The following is a 25020-nucleotide window of genomic DNA, read 5'->3' as shown; positions in this document are numbered from 1 at the left end:
CATTTAAAGCCTTGGCAATTTCAATTTTTAGGAAAAGGACAGACACTGTCATATTTTAAAGAATGGTCTAAATTATAACATGTAGTCTAAATTATCATGAAAGTGTGTGTATACACTTAAGATACATGTACACATGTATGATTCTTAAACTGGGGATCTGCCAGACACGGGATTAGCTGTGACATGCATATTGACTGCTCTGTGTATGTATGATTGTGCAGCCTTGGGTGGCCTTGTAAGCATAGGTCTTAGATAGATACTCCTACAACTTTAAAGTTCTTAACAGAGGGAAGGGCAACACTGGCACAGTTTTGCTCAGCACTTGAGAGAGGATGAAGGATGTTGTATTTAGAGGTCTGCTAGTCCAATGAAGAGTATTCAACATCTGCTGATGTTCTGGCAAGTGTATGCTAAATGAATGGATAGGGGTTTTTCAAGTGAGGTGTTTAATCTTCAAGTTGTCAGAAGCCCAGATGTCAGGTAACCAAGTGACCAGCCAGCAGGAGGATGGGAAGAGGCACAACAGTGATATTTACAGAATTGTTTTGAGGCTTCAGTTGCAATCTCTGTATGTTGCCAGTATGTTCCCAGTTTTGCAAATTTTTGTAATAGACTACAGAGTTTCTTTTCTGATAACAGAATTCAGTGGCGGGTGATTGATTTCTAGGCAGCAGCTGGCATTACTAAGCAGATAGGCAAGAGATGCTACAGACCTTGTAAGTGAAGGACATGGATATGCAGTTTCCCCCTGCATTTTGAATGCTTTCATCGGTTACACAAGACAGCAGTGTGTGAGCATATTTTACTGAACACCTGAGCAGAGATGCCAGACGGATCATCTGCAGCTGCTGTGGTTGTGCCAGGCACAGCCGGCTCCTCGGCGCAGGCTATTGACAGCAAGGCTGCAGCCGGGTGAGCAGCGCTCCTTGCTTGCCCGTTCGCCTCCCTGCACATCGCCCATACTCGTCCGTCTGGCCCTTTCCTTGCCTTACAGCAGCACCTAGTGGACTCTCGGTGGGTTACTGCCCAGAAATCCCGGCAGCCGGAGCGGCCTCCAAAGTCTCCAGAGCCTGCCGGTCTGCGGCGCCAACGCCTCGCAGCCTCAGGGTGCGGCCGGCCCAGGGATTTCCTCCGCCCTCGGTCCGTGGGATCGTTTCAGAGCAGGTTGTGGTAACCTGCAGGGAAAGGAAGGCCTGTGGTTTTCTTCTTTTTGAGAGCAAAAGGCTATCATACATGTGATGCAGGGTCCGTGCAAAGTGTGAATCACAAGTGAAAAATCTCTCAGGGCAGTTCAAGAGAAGGCTTGGAGGAAGAAATGGGATGTTGAGGACATTTTATTAGAGCAGGAAATGGGATGTACAAAATGGCACTATCGGTGCATCTGCTCCTTCTGGTAATTATTTTAATGCTTTGATTGGGTTCAGCCTGGCAAATGGTAGAAGTCATGGAGATAATAAGTTTCCCACAGGTCAAGAGTGTTTGGAGAGCAGCAGAGTAGAAGAAACAAGGTCTAATTAAGTGCTCTGCCAAGTAAAAGCAACAGCATTAACTTTTTAAAGAGTAGCAGGAATTGATAAGAAAAACATAGCGGTTCCAACTACAAAACCTCCACTTGGTTACTGAGCACCAGCAATCTGTCCTCTACACACAAACCCGTAGAAAACTGGGCTTCACACCTCCCACAGCAAGTGGTTCTGGTACCACCAGGTGTACAAGCTGTGCCCAGCCCACAGCACATGCCCTCCGAGGCAGCGAGAAGGCTCATCCTGAGTGTCTGACAGCACCTGTGTTGTGGGGGCTGAGCCCAGATAGCCCCTCTTGGAAGGGCACTGCCGCTCCAGCATGGTGCTCCTGGGGTCCATGGCTCAATGGCTCCAAACTCAGAGCTAAGCAGTGTAAAACAACTGATTGAACTGCAAAAAATATGGGAAACAAGTCCAAAATTTGGTTATTCTTTTAAGAATCCCACCAATGCAGTGGCCTAAAATAACCAAATGAATGTTCAGACGTGCAAGCAGCAGCCTTACATATTTGCACCTTTGCAGAATCTCAGACCTTTGGAGACGGGTCTCTCAAAAGCAGCCAGATACTTTTCTGGTAGTAGGCCGGACTACTGTTGAGGCACAGACGTCTTAAACAGACTGTACAGAAACATGATAAAAGTCAGTAATAAACATTACATCAGTGGAAACAGTAGCACAACCTACTAAAAAGGCAGAAGACAGACATTAGAATTACATTCTTTGTAGCCCTTTGGGTTGCTGTACTCCCATAGTACACCGATGAAACATTCTGCTCAGTGTTTAACAGGAGTCACTATTGCTGATGAGGTTTATGGCAGGAAAGAAAAAAGTTTGTTTGTATGTAAGCAAATTGTCACATTGGTAAATTTCCCCTTGTCCTCTAGGCTGCTACACTTGGATTTTGTGTTTCCAGGGGAGCGTGGGTAGCAGATTCCTGAAAGCAAATGCAGCTGTTGCTATTGCAGTGCTTCAGGATCTCAGACAGCAGCAGCAGGGCAAGCTGCACGAGCTGTGGGGCTTTGTGCTTACTTACCAACAGGTGCAGTCAGTAGCTAAATCTTATGTGCTTTCACCAATAAAAGCTGTTGATTTACTTGCTTAGGTAATGAATAAGAAAAAGCCCCACATTTATTTTTTAATTTGTTAAGTAAACTGAAATTTTGAGGGGAAAAAAGTTGTTAGGGAAAAAAATTCCATCCTGTTACTTTTTATAAAATCTTACAAAGCTTCCTTCTTTTTTTTCTGTTTCTTACAAGCCATGTTACATACCTTATTTTACACTAACAGTAAATTCTCCTAGGAGTTACACATGTAAATATTTTATACTCAAATGTGACGCTTAATGAATGTATCGTATTTGATAGAATTCCTTTACAGAATAATACTTGATTAACACATTTCTAGCTAATAAGAATACCATGGCTAAGATGTGTTAATTCAGATAAGGCTTTTAGTTTTGAACAGTCATTTGTTTGTATTTTGTTCTCAGTTAAAATTACTTTCTTGCACTGCTTCTCAAAAGCACCCCTAAAATGTATGTTTAAGTACATGATTAGAGAAATTTTAGGCTTGTGCTACCCTTATCTAATTATTTTCATGCTGTTATGATTGGAGATTATTTTTCTAAATAGTATTTCTGTCATCAACTGTGTCTTCAAAAGTTTTTTTACCTTCTGTGTAATCTTACTCTGAATTATAGCACAAATTACAGATGTGGTAGTGTTGCTAGCATCACCAATACAAGATGGTTATGTGTGTAGTCCAGTATAATCCATTGAGTATTCTGTTGTATAAAACTATTCTGACAAGTTCAGAATCATAAAAGGAGAAGAAAAGCCTGGTATTTTTGTGGTCTTCTTTTCCAAGAAAGTTTTCAAATGCATTATAATGGGTGCTAAACAATGTTTTTATCTGTAAATATGATTTAATTTTTCCAGGACTGTGAAACATTGGCTTGCCCTTCTTCTCTTAAATGGTTTATTTTGCTCACTGTTGTTTTTAGCTTGAGGGAAGCACCTTTGAGGTCTTACCCTGCACTCTCCTTTTTTCAGGTTTCCTCCAGTACTTGCCAGTCTGATACATCTAATTCTACAGATGCCTGTCAGAAGTCATCATTGTTTCAGTTTGCAGAGGTGAGTTTCTTTAAAAGAGTTTTTTTTCCTTAGTGTATCCTTTTAAGAAGCATCTGATGTCCAGCTGAAAGAAGAATGAAATGTCTTTAACTAAAATTGATGTTTTTATTTGTTCCCTCATTTTTGGGTTTATGCTGTTGAATCATTTATCAGGTTGGTAAGACTTGAAGTGCAAGAGAGGGTGTTTAGGACCCTGGTGGAAACCCAGGTGCAATAATGGAGCACCTGGTTTAAGCTATAATTTGGAGATATGTCATTCCTGTACTTAGTTTTAAACTAGAGACTTATTAACTAAGGTTTTAACATGTATTTGGATGTTTCTAATCTAGTGTGGCTGCTTTAGTCACTGGCTCCATCAAAAATCATTCTAGTTCTGGACTCTCCAAAATTTTCTTCTAGAACCACCAAACAGCTCTATGCAAGTGTGCTTTGATTTTGCAGTGTACAATATTTTTGTCAATATACTCCAGTTATTGCTAGAAGTGTAACTGTGGTGTGTGTGTTATTGCTCTTTTTCTTTGAAGAGTTTCATCCAAGTCTTAATGGGTTTCATAGATGTAAATAACATGACAGAAATGAAATTTCAAGGAACTCTAGCCCTCTGCAAGCATCAGTTGTTTCTTGAAATAATCATAATACATGACACAGAAATATTTAGTTGTATAGATACTGATTTTACAAGACACTGGATAGTTTTTAAGTAAGTGTATATGGAAAGAAATTTTGTCATAGTGAGGGTTTTTTATTGCCTGTATTCACACCAGCTGTGAATCTGACTTGTGTGTCTTTATTACCCATTGCCTTGTGCACTTTCATACTCCTCCCTAAAAGATCATCACTTTGGGAGCAGACACATTGCAATCCTAGCACACAGGAAATGGGACTTCTTTTTCAGTTGGATATTTTAATATCAGTGCACAAGCCCTTGAATTCCAGCTTAAGATCTGAGTCTTTCAAATATATTAGAAGTAAATTGGAGCACTGATCCTTTATTTCTGATTAAAGATAATGGCCAGAATGAAGTAGATAACCTGAAATTAGGCTCTTAAACAGCCTGCTGGCTTTTTTGTTAGGAAGAGGAAATGCCCGGTGTGCCAGCAATGAAGAGCAATACTTAGATGCTTCTTAGAATTGGTTAATTCCAGTCTCACTTAGGACACTTTTGTGGTAATGATTCAAGATCCATCTTCCCATATTTCTGAGCTGCTTCTGTGTGCTTATACTGTCAGTAGAGTAATGTCTTGTATTGAATTTCACTGCTGAATCTTTTAAAGAGTAAGACAAATACCAGCTCACCTAATTGTTTCAGTTCATTTTACAGTGCCAAAGGAGGGAAGTGCCAGACTCATGTGGTAGTAGGCAGGAATTGTGTGCTGCCAGATATGCCCTTGCTAAGGATTTCTGACCTCAGGCTTTTCCTTACCCATTGAAGAAAATTTTTAGTGGGTGCCAGGAAACAAGCTCACCTGCACTGCTAAAACATGTGGTTTAGAAGTAGCCTACTGATGATCAGTAATTAGAAATGCAAATTAGCTAGTCTTATTTTTCAAGGATGTTAAACATCCTGTAGAGAGGGTGCACCTAACCAGTGCATGGTAGGTATGTGTGTCAGTGGCAAAATAATTGATACTTGTAGTGAAGTCTAGCATTAATCAGAAGTGTCATTTGCAACAAAACTAATTGACACAAGTTAAACAGTATGAAATGCAGTTACCTTGGTGTGGGGGATAGATCTGGTGTCTCAGAATACCTGCACACATTGTGTTTCTGTCCACTCTTACCTTCTGTACTAAGTAGCAATTTGTGCTCTGTCATCACCACCATTCTGCAGTCTCAGGTCTTCCACTGAACTGTGAAATACAATACAGTGTTAAGTATTGGTTGCTAACCTTTCTTTGGTATATCAGCAGGCAAATAAAAGCCTTCAAAAAAAGCTTATTTTGTAGATTTTAGGAAGGATTTTCCTTCTGAAAAGTAATTCAAGATTACTATTTCACAGATCACCTGTTTATGTGTTTCCTGGAAAGCAGATACTGTTTGTTCTAAGGGTGTGTTGGAACTTGTTTGCATACTCTGGAGTACCAGGAATCTTTTTATGACAGATTATAAATTTAGCATGCTGAAGTGTGATACTGAAACTGAACAGTTAGGTAACACAAGCATAATTGTTTTTCTGACAGATCTCTTCCAACACGTCACAGCCTGGAGTCCTGGGGGCAGTAAAACAAACGGAGGAGTCTGCATTGTTTCAGTTTGCTGAGGTACAATGGCTGAATGTGGTGGGGGAGGATGGGAGGAAGCAAGGAACCGTAAGAGTTGCCAGTGAATGGCTGAGCACCCTGTCTTATCAGAGACTCCCATCAGGAGATGTGTATCTTCCTGACAGTATTGTGTTAAGAAAACCGTGGGGTGAATTACCAGTGACTGGATGAGATGTTGGCCAGTTCTACCAGCTGAGAGGTATTTGGCTTGTGAACATTACCTAGCCTTCCATACCCAAAGGATCACTGCAGACTTACCATCCAAATGGCCTTTTAATTTACATCTAGGAAAACAGCAATTAAAAGACATTCTGAAATGACACTGTGCTGCCTGTGGAAGAGGCTGCAGCAGGGCAGAATGGTGATTGCCCTAGAGGCAGGAATCATTTGGAGAATCCTTGCAGGTCAAAGGAAGCTTATCACAGCAGCCACAAAGATATTTAACAGCATCAGTTAAGTGGTGACTTATCAAGCCTGTCAGTTTCCCATAAGTACATAGCTTTCTGCCTTCCTCCACACATTGAAGATTTAGAGTTTGTGAAATGCTGCTTCTAGGAATTTCTTCTCCCATGTGTTAAATGTGCCTCTGTGAATTGACTTTCCACACATTTACTCTTCTTGCCCATTTGGGGGAGTCTGATACTGCTTGCAGAATCATTTAAGGCACAGGTGCATTTTGTGTGTGCCTGAAAAGGCTGGGATTGGAGCTGGTGCTATTGCAGAGGAGCATAAAGGGATTAAAAGATACCCTGATTGTTATTCTGTGTGTCACACACTTCCTTCTGTGTAATGTTGAGCTGATTGTCTACTATGTTTTTTCAGCTTGCTGGAAGGGGCCTTGGTGTTTTTCTTAGGAGGGCCAAGGAAGACAAACCAATTTACTGATTCAGTGACAGAAAATACCTGGCTACAAGCACTCCTATAAAAGATAAATACAGTTAATAACTCTAATCATGAAAGTGTTTTCATGATTGTAAACCACAGCTTTGAAAGTTAGAAGTCAATTTGCAAAGCTCTTTTGAGAAAATTAGAAGTGAGCAGGATGAAACTATGTGCTGAAGGTAGACTTTTAAACCAAGTTAAAAGATACAAACTGTAGAACATTTCTTGTTAATTTTACTGCTAAATACTGGAATAATACTGCAAGTGAATCTGCTAACTTAGTTGCAAAAATCTCAGTCATCTGGGTATCTGCAGAGTTGAACAGAGTATGTATTGCATTTAGTACAACATTCCTAACTTGTCACATAAAACCTGGCTTAGCCATACTCTCAGAATTTCACAGAACCTAAAATAATTTCCTCTCCTAATTGAACAAACAAAATGACAAACCTGAAAATTGTCATACTGATGTGATAGTGCGTTTAGTTGCATTCCATTATGCTGAGTGAGCTCCTTTGGCACATTGGAGTACACATATGAATCATCAAATATTAGGTAGAAGAGGTGCTTAGAAAGTTAATTAGGATTTACTGAGGACAGATTTAGAGTCAGGGTTAATCTCTTTTTCTTGTAAAAATATTTAAATGTGTGTGCAGTCTGGAGGGGTTGGTTTTGTTCTGTGGCTGGAAGTAGGAGACAGAAATCTGGTAAAGAGAAAAAAAAAAGAAAAAATTTAAAAACCCACCTTGTTAGCCATGGCTATTCTTCCTGCGAAACCTTAATGACAGTGATGAACATCATTTTTTGTCTATAGCAGTAGAGAAATGGTGCTTTTTCTTAGCTTGTAGCCTGATGATTTAATTTAGGTTGCTCCTGGGGAAAGTATTGAGCCTGTTACAGAACCTCTTTAAGCTTTCTCCCCTGCTATTAAAGCTGCTTGTGCTCTTTCAGCTATAAGGGCTTTCATTTGCACAGGCTGTCTTTGTGAAATTTGGCAAAAGTCCTATTTCTTACTGTGCCACTTCTTCTTGCATCTTGTCTATATGAACGCATTGCTGCATTTAGAGAACTAAATTATGGCAAGCAATTTGCAGTGGGCTGCTGTCAGCAATGTACAGTGCTACAAAAGAAAAAAGAGAAGGAGAGAAAGTAGTTATTTAACCAGTAGCCAAGTAGACCTGTGAAGAAATGTGAAGTGTGCTCTGGTCTGATGTGCCTGGAGACTTCTGGCAGCCGTCCCAGCTCAGTTTTGGTTCTGGCTGGGTGTTCCTCATATGTTGCCTTTCTCTTCACCGCCCTTGCAGCAGGGTGAGTAAAAGTGCTTCTTTGTGAAGACAGTGATCCCATTGAGTAGGTTTGTCATTTAAAACAGACACCTTTACCCCAGGAGTACAAGTGCCCTGTCACTCAGAAACAGCTCATTATGTGTAGAGTAGCATGGGATTCTTTTTGTCTTTAAAGCCTCAGTTAGTCTTTCATCTGGTTGTCTAGCCCAAGTGCTGTAGTTGTCAATTAAAGCTGTTCAGGATATGCCTAATGAGGCCTGCCCAATGACTTGCCACAACAGATGATGAAAATCATGAAAGCAAGACTTCATTGGGTTCTGTGGGTGCACAGACAAGTTCCTTTGAGGTCTTCAAAGATGATGTGACATCCTCATAAGAGCTTTTTGAAGTTTGGATTGTTGTCAAGTTATGCTTTTGGCTTTCTCATGCTTCTGACCTTGGCAGTAGTTGGCCCTACTTTTGTCCTCCTCATGTGAAGCTGTATGGAAGGGCTGTGATTTCTGAGCAGTGGGCTGTGGTCCTTAGGGCAGGGGCTGTTTGCAGGCTGTCTGCTCACAGGGACTGGTCACTGTCCCTGTCCTTGCCATGAGAGGGAAGCAGAGCAGATGGGACCCCTTCCTCTCGTGGTCTTACTGCATCTGTGTTTGGCAAATGTGAACAGATGGTGGTGATTGCTCTTGAAAGATGAGTACCCCTTGGATTTACTTTCCTAAACTCTTATTCATTATTAAAGAAAAGGCTTCTGGAGTATGGAAGCAAAAGAATTGCTAGTTGAGCCATCTTAAAAATAAAGTGAATCCACAACCACCAAACTCTTTGCTTTCAGCAGCTTTTCTAAATTTTTTCTCAAAGTGATTTAATTAAAAAGAAAAAAACAAAACAAATACATGTGCAGTATGCAACAAGATGACTTTTTTTTGCTAGTCCAGCTTGTTATTTTCATTTAAAATAAAAAGCATGACTCAGGATCCAAAACTTTTGGTCAAAATACCTTGAAATTTGGAGTGTAAAAAACTAGTGAGTGTTTTCTCTTCCAGCTTCCATATGTAAAGCTGTAATCTTCCCAGGTAAAGAAAAAATGTATTTGCTGTTTGCCCACATACTGAAATTATTAAATGTTTGTGTTGGAATGAAATGCCTGTTCTAGGAGGAATATGCAAAAGTAGTTCCAGCTTCTTTTGCAAACTAAAATGTAATATAATAGCTAAAGTCCCACCTGTATTGTAATAAAAGATAGTAACTTGATCCTGATGATCCTCCAGTTAAACCTCTACATCAGTAAAGGGCTCTTTGTGGTTGTAGTACTGGGGATTCTGATTATTTTTAAGTCTGGGAGGTGTCCTTAAGACAGGGAATGGGATCTGTAACCTCACTGAGAGCTGATTGATCAGCCATTCTTTTCCTTCTGATGTTTGGCCAGTAACTTCATCAGAATGAGTTACATGCTTCTGTCACTTGCTGTTTGTTTTCTTAGCTCTTTAAAGGTTAAGTTGGTTTTTTTTCTGAGATGAAGTGTCTCCTTCCTCTCTTTCTTTTAGTACTATAAAGATCTCACATTTTGTTAGGAACACCTATTGTCTTGTCAAAATTTCTTTACTGTTTCCTCAGTTTCTGCATCAGGAGGCAAGATATGCCTGTATATTCTCAAGTTATAATTCAGTGTGTGTGGGTGTTGTTCTATCCTTTTTCTGCCATTCATGTTATGCAGAAAAAAAATCATTGAGATGAGCATTTGTTAAAATAGAAGGATAAAAAAAGTTGAAGTGCAGTGTACAAGATCACTTAGTCAAGGAGGGTCCTGAGCAGCTTCACTGAACTGTCTCAAAGCAAAACTAGGATGTTGAATTATTTCAGTTCAATATTAAAAATTACTGTTGGTGCACATTTGAGTATTGTTCGCTGTGCTGAAATAGCTTTAAGTGAAATGGATGTCCTGGATTTTGGTGGAGGAGGATGTGGTGGGGAGTGTAATAATAAATTCTTTGACAGGTAACTGAAAGATAAATTCTTCAAATAACCTAGTTCAAAAGAGAGAATTTATTACAAGGAGAAAGGCAAACATGATAATTTTTGCATCTGGAAGATCATAGAACCATAGGATGGTTTTAATTGGAAGGGACCATAAAGCTCATCTTCTTCCAGCCCCGTGCCACATGCAGGGACACCTTCCACTCCATGGGGTTTCTCAAAGCCCCACCCAGCCTGGCCCTGAACACCAGCCTCTCTGGGCCACGTGTTCCAGTGCCTCACCACCCTCTGAGTTAAGCATTTTTTGTAACATCTCCCATAAACCTGCCCTCTTTCACCTTAAAACCATTGGCCTTGTCCTGTCACTGCCTATGTAATCATGGTCCTAAATGTGATTTTTGTAGTGTGGGAGATACCATAGAAACACTGATGATTTTGTCCCAAGGCTTTTAAAGGCTTCTAAGTCAAATACTACTATGCAATGCCATGCCAAAAAGGTCACATATCAGAAATTTCTTGCATTTCTGAATTCATAATGCTGCACTAGAAAGCAGGTCTGAAAAAATTTGGCTGTAAAAGCAATTCCCTAAAGTGGTAATGGCAGTTATTTACTTATCAAACGTGCTGGCACACCAACAGCTCTTTGGGAGGCTAGATTTAATCTCCAGATATAGGTCTTATTTCCTTTTTCATAACTAAAGAAAGTGAAACAAGAACTGCCTGTGAGGACAGGTGGTCCTCTCCTATGTACAAATAAATGGGAAATACTGCCCAGACCTTCTGGGAGAATTTAATTTAACCTTAACAACTAATAGGGCATATTTTTAAGCAACAGGTATGATTTGTTCACTTGGTCACATAAAACTTGTGTAAAACACATGACAGAATATTAGCTGTGGACAGTACAGACATAGAGTATCCATGAACATAATCTAAGGAAGGAATGTGGTATTTGCTTGTGTTCTTCTGTTTTCTACATATCTGTTAAGTGTTTCTTGGATGGGGTTGCCTGTCTGAAGTAGGGCCTTTTGCCAGAAAGAACTAAAATTTAACTAATCTCATGTTTTCTATTCTTTTTTCCCCTCCCTTTCTGTCTCTCCTGTGTGCCACTGAAATATTTTCTCCTCTGTTCATTTTTAACCTAGATCTCATCAAACACTTCCCAGTTGCCAAGTCCTGAGCCAGTAAAGCACTGTGGGAAGTCGGCACTCTTCCAGTTGGCAGAGGTAAAGTTATACCCACTGGTGTCAGAAGGGGAGGATGTGTTTACCTTTTCCACAAAAAAAGTATTAATTGTTTAAGGTTTGCTCTAGTATCAAATTTCTTGTTTCCAGAAACATAAATTAGTAAATAATGACATACCAAGAGAAGTAGGCAGTGGCTATGGTCCCAGGGACCTAGTCTTTTAGACACTTGTGAATGTGCTTATTTTCTTAGAGACAGCACAGAAAGTTACACTTCTTTTTGGGAAAGTTAGCTTTATAACAGTAATAAAAACAATGCTCAGGTGAACAGCAAAAACAGGAGGTAACAGTATTCTTAATGAGGAGCTGGGTACCAGGATTAAAAAAACAAAGCTTTAGTTGTGATGATTGGAAGGTACATTGCTTAATTGAGGACTGAGAATAGGGAAAGGTCATCAGGAATCTGTATGAAGAGCTGGAAGTTGATGCAGTGTATTAAATTCTGAAATTGGCAACTGTTAGCAGTAATCAAGAATGCTGGGTCAGGTTTCCTCAAGGTCCTAGAAATTCTCTGTGAGTCTTAAATACAGCCTTGTAGAGATCTTCTCTTTGATATGGATGATTCACTCAAAAATCTCTGAGGTTTGATGTGCAGATGCTATTCTTTGTGATGATTGAAAGATGAAGATACATGCTGTATTCCAGACAAATAAGGAAGTATGCTAGCATGCTACTTGTACACTTCTTTTGTTGGTTTTTGTTGTGGTGTTTTAGTTTGTTTCAAATTCACATCCTATTTCAGTAAGGAAAATGGTTCTCTGGATCCTCTCTGGTTGCAGACAGCCCTATATTCTTGCTGGTGAGATCAGTCCCTCTCAGGAAGAAGGCAGAGGTTGAAAGCATTGAAATGAAAGTATTTCATGTCTTGTTCTAGTCTTGCAGGACTGTGGCTTTATAGGAATTTATATGAGTGGAAGAAAATCTGCCTTACTGTACAGGCAGTCTGGCAGTAGTAGAGTTTGTGGCTATGTGCTCTATTGCCAGCAGTGCCTGTGCAAGGGTGATTACACCCAACTGTGGTCAGTGATCCATAAGGGTATTTGGCTGTTGCAGCTCTGGGCCAGCAGACGGGCTGGGAGTATTTACTCAGGGACACCAGAAGTTTCTAACATGGCCTTTAACAGGACAGCAGCAGGCTGAGTAGTGCTGTTCTGGAGTGAGGACTATTGCCGTGTGCAGCCTGATCTTTAGAAGTCAGCATTGGAGGTTGTAATGTGACCATGAAGCTTGTGAAGCCCTAATTTAGTAGAAGGACAGATGCTTGTCCACAGGAGTGCACAGTTTGTACTGCAGGTGGCAGAAAAAGCGAAGCTAAGTCTGGCAGCATGACGTTGTGCGTTGGACAGGTTTCCGTGATCTCTCAGTGATTGCTCAGATGGTGTCCTGCAAGCCTAATTTAATACACAAATTGGATGTTAAAGGCTCTGATTCAAACAGGGAAAAACACAGCAGATGTGCTAGGCACATTCTCCATGTCTCTAGCTCTTGTAGAGGTGAGCACATCAGTGCTATAGATTTTTTTCTTATTTTTTCCCCAGTTTTGGAGATCTCTAATGTTGGATCATAGTTCAATAAATGATATGTGAGAGATTCAGCTTGAGTTTTCAGATGCAGTTAAGTCCCTGGTTTGAAGCATCCCAAATAAACCATTTCATAATCACCTCGAGGGTGTCTTAGGTTTGCAAGTGGATTTGGCAGACAGTTTGCTGTAACTCCAAACTGCAGATGTTGTGCACTGGAGGGGACTACTGTTTCCATGCTGCTGCCATGGCAAGTGTCTGGTGTGTGGGAGCCTGTCTTCTTCAGCACACCACACTGCTCTGCTCCTCCTTCATCTCTTTGCTATGTAGATTAAACAATTTTATCTTCTCCCCCCCTTCCCTATCCCTTCGTTTTTGATATTTCCCAGGTGGTGATTAAAATAAAATGCTGAAGGGGATTTAATTATTATCTAAAACTTCTGAGGATTTCTAAGTTTCTACAAATGGTTGGAGCCACTCTGCATTTGGAGCTTGGGAGGTTGTTGCTGTTCAGTTCTGCTGAGTCCCTTGCTGTGTTTAGCTTCATTGCAGAGGCACGAGAGTAAGTGTTGGAGTGCAGGAGTGGAGCATCACCTCACCAAGGCAAGGAGCCCACTCAGAGCACTAGCAGCACCTGGCTGTCAGCAGCATGTGGAGGCCTGAGCTCTGATGATCAGAGCTTGGGAGGTGCTGTGAGGAGCTGCACCTTCCAGGAGATGTAGAGACAGTGTTGGTTTTTGTTTATTTCCTTTATGGCAGTGACAGGCCAAATTCTGCAATCGACTGTGTAGGCCCATGCTGATTGAGAGCAATGAAAACTGAGTTTGTGGGGACAGGGAGAGACAAAAGGGTGTAAATATTTTGGTTCCTCAGTCCCTTATAACTTCACATTCCTGTGCAGCCTAAAGAAGGAGGTATAAAAAGCCCATAAGCCTGGTCTGGGATGATGGGATATGTCCTTAAAAATACAACATTTTCTTCAAACTAGCAGCCAATCCTGATACTGATACTTTAAAGTTATTTAGGAAAAGATAATTTCCTTGCACCTGTTTCAAAACAGACGCAAAATACTCTAAAGTACTGAAGAGGATCATGGCCTGATGCAGGAAAAAGATTCTTGGAGGATAATCATCATGACAGCCTTCTTTTATTCTGAAGAATACTAAAGATTACCAAAGGCTTGAGGGCTTTTACTTAACTTTGGGTTCAGAGCATCTCTTTTATATGAGTCCTATAGGACACCAAAAGGCAATATCATAACCTGAAAGAAATAGCCTCCTTAACCCGTGATAATGAAATAATTTAAAATTTTGGAATCTGGTGTCCTGCTAGGCCTTTAAAAACACCACCAGCTGGGCTGCATGCTGGTGTAGATTGTTGTTTAACTGCTGAAGTCTGTTCCTGTGTGAGAGAGCCTGTGTTTCAGTTCATCCTGTTCCTCAAAGGGAGTCCTGACAAGAAAAACCCCAAATGTGCAAGTATCATTTAGTGTACAGTGGTGTTGTCCACCAGAACAGTGTTGGAGTGGGTTTTTATTTGTACCAGCATGCACAGGTCTACACTTCTATTTTAGTATATAATCTTATAAATTAATTTTGGGAAGAGGGGAAATAATCTGTTGAAAAGCTGTGTCATAAACATGGAAGAATTGGTAGTGATCAAAGAATGTTTTATTTGTGTTCATTTTTCTCTCCATAGATTTCTTCAAGTACATCCCATTCAGGGCCTTCTGATTTAACGAAACAGTGTGGAACATCAGCATTATTTCAGCTGGCAGAGGTAATACTAACATACTCATGACTAATTGCCCCAGGTGCAGTTGGGTGGAGAAGTTCAAGCTATTGATTGCCAAAGTCTGCAAGGCAGAACAGTGATACAGTTATAATTGCACCACTGCTTATAGAACCATAAATTATCATGGCTCAGATGCCACAAGTCAAGATTTCCCCAGATTAGCCATCAATTTAGAGGTTTCTAAGAGTCTGCAGCTGAGAAGTACTATCAGTTCCTGGTGGCAAAGGGACTTGGTTGCAACTGAACTTGATTCAGTTTCTTAGTTTAGGCTTTGAGGTCTTAGGGTTTGGCTGAGGAACATAAATAGTTGAGAGAGGGGACTGGATGACTGTGTTATAAAATTCAGACATTGCCATTACAAATTCATGGTAATGGTTATGAGCTGCTTTCATTTATTTTTGCTTTTCATGCCCATTTTATTTTGCATTTCTGCCCATTATGACCAGAACTAACAGGTCAATAACTTACATAGAAGTTCTGCTGTGGTACTCTCAGCAGATCTTCCTTCTGGGAGCAGTTAAAATCAATGGCACTTTATTGAAATTTTGCCTCTTTTTGTTTCTAAACAATTTTTTTAAGCTTTCCCAGTCTTGAAGATTGCTTAATTAGAAGTTTATTTGCTGACAAGACAGAATTCACTTCTTTTGTAGCCACATCTGTAGCTCTATACTACTGGCTACTGCAGAAGAAGCAAATGTATAAAAGGAAAAAATCCATTGGCTATGCGATGTATGTTGAATTGACAAAATAGTCTTAGTCCAGGGAGCTCCATCTTAAAGATTGAACTTTATCTTTTGAGAATCACAGGCTGTGCTTAACATTGCAGTGTAGTAAAAAAGTCACAGAACTACCTTTGTACCAAGTGCCGACATCAGCACAGTTGTGGAGTTCTCCTTTGCCTAGTCTAACCTGCTTCCCAATAGATCCTGTGTGTTGCCCAAGCTCTGGTGCTTTACACTGCTCAGCTCAGCTTGTCCTGAACCAGATCAGTAATTTCTACCTTGTGCAGCAAGAATTTTGGAAACTTGCTACAAAAACATCCCAATCATTGGTGTTATGTTCTTACCTAAATTGGTATGAGAGACTTTTTTAGTTTGCAAGGAAGAAAAGCCTTGCCAATTTGAGAAATCTAAAATAGACCTAAAGAGAACCCATATGTCTCGGGGAGGTACATCCATACTGACCACATGGCCTGTGGGCTAAGCTGCAGGAACCTTCTGATGTCTGGTTCAAAGCAAGCCTCCTCCATCTGGTTTTGCTCCAGGTGACTGGTTGACATTTGTTCTAAAAACAAAACTGCACTGGGAATTCAGCTTGGGGGCTTTGAGAGAGGACAGCAAGAACAAAGCATGTCTTCCCAAGGGCTGTTGGTTGGTGCTGTGAAGGACTACCTTCTGTAGATGTGTCTGCATAGCTTACAGGTGATCCAAAACAGAGAGGGTCTCCTAAGTCAGTGCTGCAGGAACATGGCAGTTTGAGGACCTTCTGACAGTTCTTTTTCTGAATATTGGTGTTCCTCAGATAGTATAAGGATTTTGGTTTCCATTAGAGTTATCTCCAGGAGGAGATAACCATGGCAACCACTGCTGCTTTGCAGTTTTTTGCAAAATAAGTCTGTGACATGAGAAGAAAGATTTGGAAGGCTTTTGCACTACCTTCCAAATAATTTCTTACATTCAAATAGAAGAAAATAACCTCAGGGAGATTCAGTAAACATTTTTCCCTTACTCCTTCAAGGCTATTTAGAAAATGGAGAAAGGAATTGTATTAGGGACATTTGAAAGTTGAAGGGGGAATGGATGTGAGATTCCAAGTAGATTGTCTGTGGCAGTAGTCAGAGATAACTCTCTTCTGTTGCATTTCAGATATTCTGAAAACCTGTCTAGCAGTGGATTTCCAGATGATATAAAGAGCTTTAAAGGAAACACCACTGAGATCAGTTGGGAGTCTTTTTTATTAGAGCAATGAACCTGCCAGCCTTATTCTAGCACTTAGCCCTCATCCCATTGCATCAGTTTCAGCATGTCTTCAGCCTGTTTTTCAGTACTCTCCTGTAGCACAGTTTGCTTTCCTAAACTAAAATGCCAGAGAGATTCCCTGTTAAATGCTCCTGTTAGTATAAGTAATGTTAACAGTTGATGTTTGTTTCATGGGACTGTTTTAAAACTTATTTTAGATGTGCCTTGCTTCAGAAGGAGTAAAAGTGAAAGAACCTGGGAAAACAAAAGTGGAAGCACTGGAAGATGAGGAAGGGGAAGTTTCAGAGGACATGGAAGTAGAACTGGAGAAAACAACAGTAAAAGACTCCAGTAATAGAAAAGTAGAACAATCAGAGATAGAAAAATTGCAGAACCCAGATCAAACAAAAGCTGAGGAATCAGAAACTGCAAAATGCAGAGATTTTACTAGTCTTGCAATGGAAAACAGTCCTTATGAGAGAAAGGATAACACAAAGGATCACATGTGCCGTTCTCCAGAGCTTTTCATGAGTGACATGGCTATCCTTGGGCTAAAGCCAGAAAAGATAAAGAAGAAAAAGAAAAAAAATAAGTTGGACCGGCACACAAATGAAAAATGCACCCCCAAAAAGTCTTGTAAAAAGAGGCAGTCCTCCGAGTCGGACATTGAAAGTGTCATGTACACAATTGAAGCCGTGGCCAAGGGGGACTGGGGTGCTGAGAGACTTGTGGATACTCCCCGCAAAAAAAACCGCCCTGTCTCAAATGTGAAGGGAAGCATGTTGGATACAAAATCACCAAAGAAAAAAGTGAAATCAAAAGAAAAGAAAACATCAAAGGAGAAACCAATGGAGACCACCAAAGAATCCAAGCCTCCCGATTTCCTTAGTATTGAAGCCAGCAAGGAAGTACCGTGTGAGGCTCCTGATAACATTAAAGTGGAACCACTGACTCCAACAGAGGAGGTGGTACCCCAAAGCTTACCTGAACAGATCAAAACTGAGGACAGTGACTGTGTTAAAAAGATAGAAACCTGTGGCTCCAGGAAATCGGAGAGATCTTGCAAAGGTGCTCTTTATAAAACTCTGGTGTCGGAGGGCATGCTCACATCTCTGCGCGCTAATGTGGACAGAGGTGGGTGGCTTTGAGTGTTTTGTTTACAGCATGAACTGCAAAAGCCTGCCTGGAGTGGGAGGAAAAACAAAAATTCATGTTTAAGCTGGAGTTTGAGCAGTGTGCAGTGGGAATATTGTGTCTGGCCACCTGAGATGCTAAGGACAGGTGGAGTGGCTGGGCTCCCTGTTCCAGGGCAGGTCTTTTAAAGTCCTGCAATCTGTGTTCCTGCTTACCTCACAGACTCCTAACTGCTGTATTTTCGTCTTTGAGTTTTAAGTTCTTGGCTGAAGGCTTTGTTGTTTAATTTGTCAGCCTGCTGGTAGATGTGTGCAGGACTTGTGATGTATGTAACCCCGAACCATTACCTTGTTTCTATATAAACAACTCCTGTGGTTGTGAGCATAGTTCTCAATCCTGCAAGAAGCAAATGTGTTCTGGTTTTGCTTTGGTTGTTAGATTTGCTGTAGGCAGTAAGTGAGAACCCTTTATCCTGTGGAAGGACAAATTTGAGATAATATCTGGAAGCTTTCAGTGAAATGTCTGGAAGTGTGTTTTTCCAACTGGTAGATTTATATGTGTAATTAGAACAGTCAGAAAAGAAAAAAGTAGTTTGTAATTTAGGGAAGCTTATTACTGTATATCTCTTCATCTCTTTCTTCTTTATACCTTAAGAGATCCTGACTTCTGAGATGGTCTAGGAAAAGACAGGAGAGGGGACGCAGAATAGTTGTCGATATCATCATTGCCCAGTTTAAAATGAAAAATGTTTTGTGACTGCCTTAGAGAAGGTCAGGCTTCATAAGTTGCTGTACTGCCTGGGTACACAAGTTTCTTTTGCGTTTACTTTGTTTTGGAACATTTTTCTAAAGATGAGAAACAATTGTCTGCCTTCATCATAGGAAAAAGAAGCTCAGGAAAAGGTAACTCCTCAGATCATGAAGGATGCTGGAATGAAGAAATCTGGGCCTTTTCCCCAAGTGGGACAAGTGGGAACAAAAAACTGAAAAAGACTAAGCCAAAGGAAGAGTTTGTTTTTGGGTAAGTTGTGGCTTAACACTGATGTTTTAGTTAGGTCAGCCTAATAATTTAAGAGTGAGTCCTCCTCACTGCAGCTGAGTGCATCTAACACACAAATAATCACAATTCCAAAAATGAAAAACCCTGTGGAACTGAGTCATGCTCTAAATACCTGTCGTTTATAGAGTAATTCCTTTGAGATCTTTCCTGGTTTACACCACTGTAAGTGAATTTGAATGGTGTTATTTGCTCAGTTCTAAAGAAACCACACAATATTTACCTGCTCAAAAAGAAGTGAAGAGGGTTACTTAGAATTTCAGAGTACTTTGCAAGCACTCTTTAAAGTTCTATGTAGGTGTTCAATCATCATAAACCAGATTAGACTAGAAAGAATAGATCTCTTTGCCCACTTGGAGAGATTGCTTACAAAGGAATAGTAAACAATGTTCTTATATTGGCAAATAATTATGATAAATAATGTCAATTTTCTATTGTAGAGAAAAGGTATTTAAAGTATTTATGTCCATCATGATGAAATTAAATATATCTTAGAAACAATTAATGAGTATAAATGCATGAAAATTCAGCAAGGCTGCACAGAATTACTTTTCTAGTATACAAGTAATGATTTTTGTCAGAGTATTACAGATTTATTTAGTTGCAGGGGTAGTAGTTAAGTCTGGGTTGCCATTCATGGTTGCAAATTCTTGCAGATGAGAAAATGCGTTTAAAAGAGGAGGTTTTCCATGTTTCATGCTTAAAATTATAATATGTCTGGTTTTGCAGATTTGCAGTACCCTTTTCACAACCTAGTTTATGTGACATCTAATTGCAGTTCACTTTCAGCAAAGATATTAAATCAGTGGGAATCCCCAAGTCTTGTTTATTGGAATAGTCAAGAAAAATTAGTTAAGAAAAAATGGAACACTTTGTATTTTTAGAGCTTTGTATAAGTTTTGGAAATATTTTCAGTTGAAAGATTGAAAAATTTTCCCACATAATGGTGGGAAAGCTCATCACATCTTGTAGCATAAAAAAAGTAGTTGTAAATTATTTATTCAAAGAGTACCGAGCAAAATTGTCTAAATCATTCATTCAACACTACCCTCATTCGCTGGCTGGATGAGAAAATACGTGTTTTCCAATCTCTCATTGCATCATTAATGAATATTATTTAGTGAACTCTGTAAAGGCAAAATTAAGAATTTGTGAAGCCTAAGTGCTGGAGAAGGTATCCTGTATCCCTTTTCATTGCATTACTCGATCTTCTGGCAACTTGAAGAGCTGGTTTTACCTCTGCCTGCTCCACTTAACTCTCTCTGCTCCCTTCAGCATCACATTTCAGCCTCATTTTGTACATGCATTGGTGAAAGGGTCCTCACCCCTTCAGAATGACATAATTTTCATAATTTTCCCTGTGTCCTACCTTCCCCATCAGTAGCTTCCCATATTTCCCTGATGGTCTGGGTCAGATGTGCTTTCTCCACACCTTTGCCAAGCATACCTGCCTGTATCTCCTGGCAGAACTAGGCTGTGCAGGATTAACACCTCAGCTCAGCTACACATGTCTAACCAGGCTTCTGAGAGGCTCTTAAAATTCATGATGATGTGGATTATTTTTTATTTCCTTAAATAATTAATCGCTAACATAGAGACAGCAGCACTCTGCATTGCCTGCCTGCATGTCACACAAGTTATAAATTACTAGCAAGGATGGCAGCTCATCCACTGTCAAATGAGGTTTGGCCTTCCCAATTAGAGCTGCAGCCCCAGCCCCTCATGCCCTCAGGGCAGGAGCTGAGGCAGACAGTGGGAGAGGAGCTGAGTCAGAGCAGAAAATCAGATGGTTTTGTGGTTGTCAGGGAACATCCGTGTGGAAGAGAAAAAGGTAGCAGTACCAAGCGCTACTGATGTAAGAGACCTTTGTGATTTAAAACCAAAATAAAACACGTGTACACAAACAAACAAATCCCACCATGCACCTGGTCTGCAAAGAGCCTAGGCTGTATTTTAAGATGGAAAATTGCTTCCTGAGAGAAGTAATAATTACAGAGAAAAAAATGAAGTATCTTCATGTGTACCAAAACTTTCAGAATGCAATTTGTTTCAAGTGCTGCTTCAGAAAGCACAGAGAAGTACCATGTTTCTTGTGATACTTCAAGTTTATAAAGGGCCATCCTTCCAACAGTCATGCCAACTTCTGTCAAGATGAGGTTTTTCATAGCAAGGAGAATTAAAAACAAGTGGAAGGTGTCATTGTTCCTCTATCATTGACGGTGCTATTTATAACCTGCCTAACTGTGTGCTTGCCTTTTACTAAAACACAATTTCTACTTCTGCCTGCCTGCAAAAACTTTCAGGAACAGAGTGCTTATGCAAGCCAGTGTAGTCATTACAGCTGGAAATGCTGTGCCATCCTCTTTTGAGGGCTTTGTTTTCTTCTGGCTGTTAGGAACAATCATACCTTGTCTGTGGATTTCTTGAGTTGTAGTTAATGTGCTGACAGTCATTCAGGTTAGGCTGCAGTATGAGGCGTTGTTGGCTTTCATGGAAGCATAAGCTAGTAGCATTTTTCATCTCACAACAAGTGAAATACGAGGGGAGAAGATCTAATCACCCAGAACAAATACAAAACTAATTCCCATCCCAATGCTTCATGTTTCAGAATATCCACAGAAGATTGATTAGTTTGACATTCTTCTTCTGGTTTGAAATGCTGTTTTCATTCTGGTATAAGAACTTTTATGTGAAGCTATTTCATTGGTTTATTTATTGGTTTTACTATCTTTGTTCATTCCCCTCACAGAACAGACAAATCTCTTGTACAAATCTGTGCAGCAAACAGAGCTAAATGTCACCAGTATGACATTGATTATTTTTTTTTTCTAATTTTAACATATGCTACTAAGGTAATCAATTTGCACTGTTACAAATGCAGAAGCAGAAATGTACATTCTCATTCCAAAGCTGGATTAATATATACTGGTTTGGTGTTTACAGTGTGTGAATTTACCTGATTTTCCCCTCTCTCTGTGTAGAAAGGTGTGTGTGTATACACAGACATGCTCTTAAACAATATATTTTTTTCTCCAGAAAGAGTTACATTTAATTTGAATGGTTTTGTTTCCCATTTAGCTTAGCAAAATTGGAAGAAGAATTTGCAAAGAAATTCAACAGCCTTCCTCAATACAGTCCTATTACCTTTGACAGGAAAAATTCATCTGTTTCGAGGAAAAAGCGAAAGATTGGAAGCGGCTCATGTGAACTACCAAAATCCAACAAAGGTAAGTTGCCAAGTGCAGGAAGTTCTTAAACAATGGCATTACTGTAAAAAGCTCAGGAATTTATACATTCTTACTTCACTGTTATCTGTGGAAAGTCTGAAGTCAAAGAATTACCTAGCACTGAAGTTAGTTGGTTCTCATCTGGTTTAGTTTTCAGGCTGATTGTTTTCAATCTTGATTGCTGGTTTTCATGATAAGTAGAACTGGGTAGAGTTTGTATACTAAATGTATTTCTTGTAGCAAGAAAGGTTTTCAAAAACATGAGTATTTGTGAGGTAAGTGAATTTGACAAGTTTTACGAGGAGAAAATGGGGGGGAAAGGGCATATGATCAAAGGTTACATTTTCTAAGCTTAGTTTTAATTTCGCTGTAATTTTAGTGTCTGTAAATTAATACATAAGATATCAGAGATGCTTGAATGAAACATCTGGAATTTTTCTTCTATCAAGATTATAGTTCTGTCATAAGTTTTGAGCAAAAATGTCCTGATGTGATTAAAAAAAGTTAGAGGACATGAAAACCAATTCCATACCCAGCTCCATTACCATACTCAGCTCCATTGCTGAGGCTCATGGAGGGAGAAACTCATTACACACTTGGCTATTTTTTTAATACAGGAAACTCGTGACACAGAGGTGGTAGAGAAGTGACAATGTGGTAGGGTAAAACTACTTTTATACTGTGGCAGAAATACTGATGCAAGTATACAGTATAGAAGCATCACAAAATGAAGGAATTATATACCAGTAATTCCACAAGACAAAAGGATGCTCGAAAGGATCCTCATCAGGCACAGTTTGCAATGTGAAGTTGGTTTTCTTTTCTGCAACAATGGTAGTTCTACTGAGTGACAGATTTTAAGATCTAATACGGCTGTTTTAGCCAGGTGACCCTGGATTAGATCTGTGCCTTTTGAATGCTTCACAAATAATCACATTACAGTGTGCAGGATTGAACAGCTGTTCTTTTCTAGTGCATGCCAGTTTTGGTATTGATTTTTGTAATTAGATGTGGAACAGCCACTTTGCAAAATTAGACTTGTGCTAATACCAAGCTAGATCTGACTTCACCTGCCTTTAAATTTGTTTTATGGTATGCATTTGACAGAACTTCTTAAATGAGCATGAATTAATTACTTTACAGCATGATAACACACTGGTACTTAAGCAACATCTGTTGGGAAGAAAACCTGCTCAACTACAGTGATCTAGCAATTGAAGTTGTAGTAGCAGCTCACTGGATTTCTCACTACAGTATTTACCTGTTCAGGTGTCTGTATATTTAAAAATTCTGCAGGTCCTGTGTTGTTTGGGAATGGTGAGCTAGAATTCTGCCTCAAGCCAGGTAGCCAGAACTGCATTCTGCTTTTGGGTAGGCTCATACCCAAAGGAGAGTTTAGTTTTTATCTTAGTTAGCATCGCTTAAAGAGCTTTGGAATATATTCGGCTTTGTCTCAAGGGAAGGTCAAAAACATAACTGCAGGCTGGTTACAAGCCGGATATGAGTAGCTTTGGCACAGCCCTGCAGAGACAGTCATGGAGCATTTGCCTCTGGCTGACAATAAGGGCTCTTTAAATTAAGCCAGCTGACTTTGCACTGAGCAGATGGTAAACAATCACATGAACTTTTCCACCAACTGAGCTGTGGGGTTGCAACAAGCAGCCCCAGGGCAGGAATATTGGATAGTAACACTGCTCCTTCTGTAGTGAACATCTAACCACAGCCTCAAACTTAAATCCAGACAGAGCTAGTGATACCTGCTCCTAATTCCAGTGAATGTTGAATTCACACACTTAAGCTGGGCAAGCTGATAGTTTTGTGGCGGTCATTCCAACTCTCTGAAAAGCAAGATTCAGTCAGTTCTCAAGAGGTAGTTGAAAAACTTTCCAGCAAACCATTTTTCTTCTGAAAAAGAGGGATTGCTAAAAAGTAAATATTTGATGGCAGTAGGTCAATTTTAAATGTGTTTTATTTTCTTAGGATGTGAGTTTTGGATTTGAAGTTATCTGACCTAAAAGTGAATATAGGCGAGCTTACTAGCTTAGTAAGTTAGGTTTGTTCCTGTTGAGTCGAACATTTATTAAGCTGAATCCTCAATTTAGTTTGTGATGTACTGACAGTTTATTGAGCCTCATTGTGCTGTTGTCTGGTGAAGTGTGATGAATATAAAGACTCTTAGAGAATCCTGGTCTCCAAAAGTATAGCACAAGCAGATCTGTGTGCGAGGCTACTACAAGTACTGCAGGAAGTGAAACTGGCATATCATGCAAAATAATAGAGCTTGGTTTGGTGTGGTTATGGGTCTTTGAATTGTCCTGCTTTTTTACACCATTAGAATTAAACAAAAGTAGCATTTTTATGCAATGAGCATGAACCATGAAGGGTCAATATAATCTTATGAGTGTGACTGTGTGTGGATGTGGGAGACCTTAGCTTCGCACTGCTCTGCATTACTGTGTTGTCTGGAGATGTTTCTGCTGTGAGGCTTTACCCTGGGTGTGTCTCTGCCAGGTAATTAGAAGAGTTGATCAGCAAAAATAGTGTCTACAAGTGTTTTCAGCCTCTGGATGTTTCCAAATAACAGATAAAAATCAGTAGGGATATGTTTAAGTAAACACTCCTTGAGATGATACGCTGCTTTTTCTGAAGGAGTGTGTGCAGGATCATAAACCATCTACTCATTTTCAGTCAGCACAGGTAACTACTTAATTTTTTGAAGTTTGTGATGTCTACTGAATATGTAAAATTTAGAAAATATGTTGGAGTGCTGCACTATAAGCCTTCCTCAGGATGTTGGGTGAATAAAAACAGAGAAATGTTTTTGTTTGTTGGGTTTGGGGTGTTTCTCTGCACCCCACCCCCAAATGTTAACTGCTTTAACTTTTATTTTGTGCTGGATTGATTCTCTATCAAATGTCATTAGCCTATACCTACAACAGGCACGATCTGCCACCTAACCACACAGCCAGATTTGTCAGGATGTTTTCCTGCTCTGGAAAATCAGTAGGGCAGTGCCCACTGACTACTGCTGTTGT

The 25020-nt window shown here is 39.9% G+C and overlaps 1 protein-coding gene across 5 annotated transcripts in view; it reads left to right on the top strand.

Annotated features, from left to right (window-relative positions):
• Window positions 1-25020, top strand: part of BBX (BBX high mobility group box domain containing) — a 149964-nt gene that overhangs the window by 91348 nt on the left and 33596 nt on the right. For 4 of the 5 annotated variants that reach the window (XM_058043137.1, XM_058043133.1, XM_058043126.1 and 1 more), the window contains exons 7-13: window positions 3575-3655; window positions 5836-5916; window positions 11198-11278; window positions 14515-14595; window positions 16787-17702; window positions 18584-18722; window positions 21837-21985. In XM_058043137.1, coding sequence (XP_057899120.1) covers window positions 3575-3655; window positions 5836-5916; window positions 11198-11278; window positions 14515-14595; window positions 16787-17702; window positions 18584-18722; window positions 21837-21985 — 1528 coding nt within the window. The remainder of the gene's footprint in view (window positions 1-3574; window positions 3656-5835; window positions 5917-11197; window positions 11279-14514; window positions 14596-16786; window positions 17703-18583; window positions 18723-21836; window positions 21986-25020) is intronic. The other variant, XM_058043142.1, reaches the window with a different exon arrangement.

This window comes from Melospiza georgiana, chromosome 2, assembly GCF_028018845.1.
Source record: "Melospiza georgiana isolate bMelGeo1 chromosome 2, bMelGeo1.pri, whole genome shotgun sequence".
Taxonomy (NCBI): domain Eukaryota; kingdom Metazoa; phylum Chordata; class Aves; order Passeriformes; family Passerellidae; genus Melospiza; species Melospiza georgiana.
This window is presented reverse-complemented; position numbering and strand designations above follow the sequence as displayed.